The sequence below is a fragment of the Ostrea edulis genome, chromosome 2 (assembly GCF_947568905.1).
Source record: "Ostrea edulis chromosome 2, xbOstEdul1.1, whole genome shotgun sequence".
Taxonomy (NCBI): domain Eukaryota; kingdom Metazoa; phylum Mollusca; class Bivalvia; order Ostreida; family Ostreidae; genus Ostrea; species Ostrea edulis.
In genome coordinates this window covers 70,174,733-70,182,412 of record NC_079165.1, presented here as the reverse complement: position 1 = coordinate 70,182,412, position 7,680 = coordinate 70,174,733, and the positions used below count along the sequence as shown (strand labels likewise).

The following is a 7,680-nucleotide window of genomic DNA, read 5'->3' as shown; positions in this document are numbered from 1 at the left end:
CCCCATCACAGAAAAAATCCATAAAAATTGGAACCTACGAGTTTAAATTTTTCCACGGCTTGTAAATCTAGATAATTGCTATATTATGGCTTTTGACTATTGTTACTTCCTGTTTTCGTTTGAATATGGTTTCAAAAGACATGTCTATGGGGGTGTTCTATCGACAGATTATCACTATTGCGTAGTCAGTCCATCCTAATGTTCCGAGTTATCCGTATCGGCCAAAATGGCTACCACGTCCCGTCTCTATTGTCATATGGCGAGGAGTTGAGCAATTGATCTACAATAAAGTGCCTAGTAGGCTACACGGAGAGGAAGAGATGTCAGAAAAGCATAAAACTTATGAGCTGTGGTTGTGGACCTATGCTGACCCATATAGGAAAATCATGATTTTTTTTGGTCATCGCAAGCCACCTGTCATACAGATAGTTTTATTTTCTCTGTCTGTTTTCCGCGTAATTTCTACGGAAATCCATTGCTTGTGGTTTGCAATTGGGCGATTTGTCTGCAACGTTGTACACCCCGCATAGTCGGTTTACATCCAATAATCAAGTGCAGTTTGGTGTAGTGGAGTATATTCAATATGGCCGTTCAACAGCCGAGGAGATCCTCATTGGAGAATTAACGATTTTAATGCAAATAAAGTACAAAATAAATAATCACCAAAATTTAAGATTATTTTATTTTTTACAAATATGTATTTTGATATGCGTTTACAGATACCTAAATACCAGGTCAACTCCAAAATATTTCTTGATACTTTGGCTCCGAACTTGTTCAAATTGATGATTGTATGGAATATAAATCGTTTTCATTAATACATTTTAAACTCTTGTAAATGACTACATACAGTGCACTGGAATTATCCTCGTTCTAGATACTCTTACAGCAAACAAATTACAAAGAAAAAATCCGTCTCACCATTTTCCAGCCATGTTGAATTCCAACACTTGCCATGTGCAGGGTGTAGATGGTGTACACCTTTGCACTTGACTACGGAAAAGCGTACAGTGACAAATCAAGCGCGTCCATATGAAGACGCTTTTTTTTTAAAATTCGAGTTGGATCTGGTTTTTGACGCCGTCCGTAATTGTAATACATATGTGTACATTCCACGAACTCCGTGACCTACTTTGCGGCATGGTTTAAAAAATACGTTTTCTGGTTAATTTTATTTTACCATTTACTTGAATAAAAATAATGAATAACGCTTAGTAGTTACCTATATTATGTAATGGTTTATTTTATTCATTTTAAGTTTGTCTTGGACTACATGTTTATATCCTTTACCATCGTTACACTCATCCCGTGGGGATCCGGGTTAGAATAGATCCTCAATACCCCCTTACTTGTCATAAGAGGCGACTAAATGGGGCGGTCCTTCGGATGAGACCGCAAAAACCGAGGTCCCGTGTCCCAGCAGGTGTGACACGATAAAGATCCCTCTCTGCTCAATGGTCATACGCGCCAAGCATAGGCCTAAATTTTGCAGGCCTTCACCGGCAGTGGTGACGTCTCCATATGAGTGAAATATTCTCGAGAGGGACGTTAAACAATATTCAATCAATCGTTACACTCAAATATGGAAACCATTGTCTAATATGGAGCAAGGTCGGGTGATTTTAAGCTGTTACGTTTAAATAACTCACAAATCAATAATACATGTATCTGTAATTTTCGTACTTGAAAGTGTATATATATATATACATGTATATATATATATATATATATATAAAGCACAAACAAACAATTATAACACCCAACCTTACCCCTAGGATCTAAACGATACATGTGAAAATCAATCAATTAATATATAAAGCACTAAATAATCACAACTAGGTACTGAAAATTTTCGCCCCAGCCCGGGGTCGAACCAGCGACGTACGGCACCCACCGCCTAGCAAGATTGTCAAACCAGTGCGTAAGTCCACTCGGCCACAACGACTTCCCCAATAACGGAAGCTTTGTGTTATATATATATATATATATATATATATATATATATATATATTCAATCCTATAATATATATATATATATTATATGGTTAGTTAAACGGGATTCATGATGGTCGCAAAAACCGTAAGTAAAAAATGCAGTTATGCATTTCCCCTGCAATTTGTATAGAGAAAATTTCAAGAATTCATTGACTCGTCGTCACATTTATCAAAAATACCGTAAAATGTCGGCTTGATATTTATAAACTTGGAAATATAAACAATCGTCAAAAAATTCAAAAATTCACTGCAGTCTTTTTTTTTTTTTTTTTTACAGCGATTACTTATAAATATGTTAGAAACATAATCTGAATATTTCTTATCGATGAATGGAGTATTGACGGGAAAACCCGGTTTCTCAATTTACCCCAGCCTTTAACAGGGGCTAAGCTCGTTTGGGCCCGAACTCTGTGATATCAAGGTTGTTTGGACCCAACACAGGCTTAGCCTCGTATATTAAACAATCAACTTTTAAAACCGCACAATTGATTTTTGAATCGTAGGGACGACTTTTATACTAATCGTACAAACGATTTATTAAATCGGACAACGATTTTAACACACACACACATACACACACACACACAGAGAGAGAGAGAGAGAGAGAGAGAGAGAGAGAGAGGGGTAATGGTAAATAAGAATAAAAGCTTGGTATTGAGAATGAAAGTTGTAGAACACTATTTGTAATTTACACTTCTACCACCCAAGTCAGAGGTCATCGCTTTCTGCAATTGATTTCGTACTTTAGATATGTAAATACATACTCTCATAGCAATTAATATTTAAAAGTACGATAATTTTTACCGATGGGGAATTGTAATTAATAACAATTAAAAACTTGTAACATGATTGTGATTTATCTTGTTTTGTCATTAATTTAACCTTGGGGTTATATTTTCCATTTGTATTGTATGATTTTTTAAATGTGTATTGTATAATTTTTCATTTGAATCGTATCCAGGGATTGTTTGGGGTATATTACAAATGATTTCATTGGTTGAAATCATGGTTCTATTATTAAGCCCTATATAGACTATATATCTTTTTCATAACCACTGTTTATTTATACGGCTATGTAAATTTTACTGAACTTTCCCTCGCTTATATTGCAGTGGTCCTTACAGATGCAAATAAAATCACTTTTGTTATACATACTCTGTATGCACGAGATATTTTTCAGTGTTATCAAAGACTGTGATAATACAGAATGAAAGAAAGGGTGCTTTTACAATTGGTAAACTTTCAAAGCAAGTCAAATTGGTATAGTTTTTCTAAACCAATTATCAAACCGTTGTTTAATCGGTATGTTATATTTTGTATCAATATGTTTGTCTTCTATCTAAAGAAAATAGCTAATATACTAACCAAAAGACTTAAATCTGAATTCCTTGCACCGGTCGTGGAATCTTAATGACGGAGGCCTGTGTCGCGGTAGGCGATGACACGATAAAGAAATATGTATCTTCGCCTACAGCTGGTGATGTTTCTGTGATTGAAGAATTATCGAATGTATCACACACACACACACACACACACACACACACACACACACACACACACACACAGAGAGAGAGAGAGAGAGAGAGAGAGAGAGAGAGAGAGAGAGAGAGAGTAAAACGTATAAAATGAGGACAAATTTCAACCAATGGACAGGAGTTATGAGGACAGAATTGCACTATGAGGACAAAAAAATGTCCTCACAATTACATCCTCATAAATGTGACCTACAGCATGTGAAAAATGAAGATACAAAATATTAGCTTAGTGAGGAAAAGTATTGTGAGGACATGTCCTTACTAATATTCTCTCTCAAAAACCTTTTTTCCCTATAATAATTCGAAAGAGAGTATTAGATAAACTTCTATAGGTATCCCTATACATGTAGCTATACCTAACATAGTACTTTTTTACCTTTAGAATAATATGTGTGTATTCTCTTCTACATATTGTGAGGACGTCCTCACTTAGTACATTGTAGGTTTGGTCGGAGAGAGAGAGAGAGAGAGAGAGAGAGAGAGAGAGAGAGAGACTAAATAGTGCGCGCTAGAGTGTGAACATCAAAAATGATTACCGATATGTACAGCAAATAGTAATAGCCTTTTTTAATTCTTACGTAGCAAAATGTAGCCATGATAATTTGTTCCATTTCTTGTTACATGTACCTCGTGTTCAGAACTGAGAAATTTCATCGTCTACCGTCAGTTATGTTCAAGATTGACGTATCTTTGAAAATTGCAAGCATTAAGCCATATCTTTGAATCGAAATCCCGCATATCTTTATTTCTAATTTTTTTTGCCTTTGATATCTATAAAATTGTAATGATAGACACTTAGAACTCATGAATGCGTTGTAGCTGTAAACAATGCGCGTATTAAGCTTGATACATTGTAAATATAGTACCCTCATGTATTGTCTTGGTAAATAACGTACAGTTGTATACCCGTATCAGAGAATCCTGTAAATTAGGATAAGTGTGCATTCGTCTTCAAAATAAAACAAACATTGCTCACTCAGTAAATTGAGAGGCTCTATATTTACTACTCTATATCTGAAGCATTTCCACAATCGGTATAAAGTCCACATTTTGATAGTATTCCTCGATCAGTCATGGCTGTTAGCCGTATCACCCTACAGACTAACAAATGGAACAAAATACTGGCGGTCTTGCTATCAAAAAGTGTCTACCGCGTTTCCAGCATATATGGTCCTGGTTATTTTCAAATTTTTGCTGGAGATTAGTTTAAGTATATTTTTATAATGTAATTTTTTAAATAATGTATAATGGTTTTGAGGAGAAAAGTACATTAATTAAGAAGGGAGACATAAAAATACCCACCAGTCTCTCCAACAGATTACCAGTCCTGCAGATCTATGACAATGCCACAGAAGGTTTAGTTCCAAGAGTTCCATATTTCACTGTAATCATAAATAGTCATAATCAAATTACGAAAATACCCAAACAAAAGAAACAAATAGTAAATGGAGTTTTACAAGAATTTTATCTCCTAATTCCAAATAGTTACTCCTTATTTATTTATTGCCATCGGAAATATGTAGAAACAAATAAATATTCATAATAAATTATACGAAAGAAATAAAGATATATGCAACATGCTAACGGTACTCGAGCAAACAATAAACATTGCGAACATGCGACAAGCAACAAAGGAAATGTAACGGAAATCCGCCAACTCCCTTCCATTTTGTGTTTTGTTTCACAAAACCATTATGGCGATGTACTGTTCTGAAATTTCGAAAATACTGATCTTCCTTTCATTTACACTTACTAGTGCCTATGGTGAGTTACATTTCTATCCTTTTTATCTCATGCGATCTGTAGTAATTCATCGGTCGTAGGCTGGGATTCTAGTGGCAAACATGAGCGGATCCAGATTTTTTTTCTTTGAAAGGAATATGTGTGTTCCATCCCATGCAATTTTTTCCATGGGTAGGTCCGACCTATACTAAGGATTATCACTTAGTATTTTGCAACTGAAACTGCATAAGAATAGGCAAATATATTGTATATGTTTTTTTTTTACTCATTGCAAGAGGTCCTGACCTCGGGTACCCCCGCTAGGGTGAGTATTTATGTGATAATTTGTGATATCATTTTACAATATTTCATGTGTCCTTAACACACTGATTTTGACTGCGACTTACTCCGTTTATCAAATAAAGATATATGGCTCACGACGGGTGTGACCGATCGACAGGGATGCTTACTCCTCCTAGACACCTGGTCCTACCTCCAGTATATCTAGGGCCCATGTTTGTCCAACTCTTAATTTTGTATTCTTTATAGGAGTTATGAGATTGATCTCTGTTCGTTATCTTCGCCTTTCAATATAACTATTTAAAATTTGTAGCCTGTGGTCCCCCACCCGCGTTGCCTTATGTTGACATGAATTTTACGACGTCACAGCGCACCATGTGTCCGGGTACCGTGCTCCATTTCAACTGCAGCAACTCGACCTCCAGTAAACATCATGAAAAAGTAACAGTTACAATGGTCTGTCTGACCAACAACAAATGGGAAATCCACGGAGCTTCGCATTGTGAACCGGGTAACATATGAAATAATTGAACTTTATCTAAGTAATGGTCATTTTGGACGCATCGAAACAATATTACTATATACATGCATGAATAATCTATTTCCAGAGCGGTGCTACGTTGCCTTTGCAATAATACTGACAGCATCAGTCATAGCTGTTTCGAGTGCCACGACGTATATAGCCACAATGGTGATAATCTGGAGTAAGTATAATCTAAATCTATTAAAGCTTAGAAGTGAGAATTCCGATTCTTTTTTAGGACACATTTTTCACCCAAGATATATATGTTTCGAAAAAGTTTGCAATGCTGCAATCCCGCTCGTGTAGCAAGCTCGAAAGATTAAAACAGAAAAGTCAAGCCTACACATACATGTACGTCCTATGAATTTTAGACGCCGGACGAAGAAACAATTCAATAAGTGACTAACAACGGTTGTTTTTGTGTGTGCGTTTCGTTTTTTATCTCGCAAAGGTATATCAGAACTTACGTGGATTATTTCATAATACTTGTTGTAAATCATTTGGTAAACGGATCATAGGCAGCGCTTTGACACAGTATCCTGTTGTGTAATACTTTTGGTTACATGGCAGTCATTTTTTAATGAAAATCTTTTATCTTTTTCAAAATCTCTTTTTTTTTGAATTCAAAGGTAAAATATTTTGAGAGTATTTATAGTTTTATATTCAGTCAAGAGGAATCCCGTTCCTCTGTAGGACGTAGACTGTACATATAAAGGCATATCAAACTATCATTTTACAGTTCTGAATAGAAAATCAAGGTGAGTAGTCCTTTTTGAAATTACATGGTCATCATGAAAGCAATCAACAACCACAGATATATTGAAATACATTTGCTTTACTTCATCTTTTATCTGATATCATATTCATAAATCGAATTTTAGCAAGCATGAACACTGTGAAGTATAAAGATCATATTTCGACAATTTGTCAGTTTATTCATACTCCACTGCATGTTCAATTAATATCAATTTAAAAAAAAAAATGGAATAATCATTATTTTGAAATATGTAAATATAATTAAAGGATGAGTATATACATGAGTTTCTACAAGTATTTTATAACCCTTTCACATGTAATTGTATTTGTTAAAGTTCACAGAAGAGAATCACACAAAAATGAACTTTTTTCTTTTATAAGGTACCATAAAATAAAAGGGGATGCAGATGATGATCTTCACAAACCATTAAAAATGAAGATCTAAATGAAGGAAGAAAAGCCACGTTGACGTGAAATTTCAGCCTAGTGAATCTATTTTATCACGTACCTGTGATATATATGCTATGGTCCTTTACAAGACAGTACATTTGTACTAATATTAGATCATTAACAATATACTTAAACATCTATATCTTCAGATAATTGTAATCTATTTTTACTACTCTATAACATATTAGAATTCCTTGAACAATTGTGTAGATTGCTGTTGAAATTCAAAAACATGTTCTCAATTCAGTGGTTCAGATTCTTTAACTTGGATAAGGGGCAACAAAACTAAATGTATCAGAATATCCTGAGGCCAGGGCCGATTATCATTACAACTTTATATACCTCCATATTTATCATTGAACTTGTTATAGAATTACTTAGATCAAAATATATTGTGTA

At 34.7% G+C, this 7,680-nt stretch overlaps 1 protein-coding gene across 1 annotated transcript; it reads left to right on the top strand.

The window, feature by feature from the left end:
* The first annotated feature begins 5,209 nt into the window (after positions 1-5,209).
* On the top strand, positions 5,210-7,650 carry LOC125679477 (uncharacterized). The gene is made up of 5 exons (XM_048918726.2): positions 5,210-5,294; positions 5,866-6,063; positions 6,161-6,256; positions 6,815-6,833; positions 7,213-7,650. Exons 1-5 carry the CDS (start codon positions 5,225-5,227, stop codon positions 7,274-7,276), a joined length of 447 nt encoding a protein of 148 aa, XP_048774683.2. The 5' UTR covers positions 5,210-5,224; the 3' UTR covers positions 7,277-7,650.
* The last annotated feature ends 30 nt before the right edge of the window (positions 7,651-7,680 follow it).

Excerpts from the sequence above, each read along its gene's own strand:
- LOC125679477 (XM_048918726.2), top strand. The coding sequence starts at position 5,225 with ATGGCGATGTACTGTTCTGAAATTTCGAAAATACTGATCTTCCTTTCA. Across the intron at positions 5,295-5,865 it reads TACACTTACTAGTGCCTATG|CCTGTGGTCCCCCACCCGCG; the intron begins GTGAGTTACATT and ends TAAAATTTGTAG. Across the intron at positions 6,064-6,160 it reads AGCTTCGCATTGTGAACCGG|AGCGGTGCTACGTTGCCTTT; the intron begins GTAACATATGAA and ends ATCTATTTCCAG.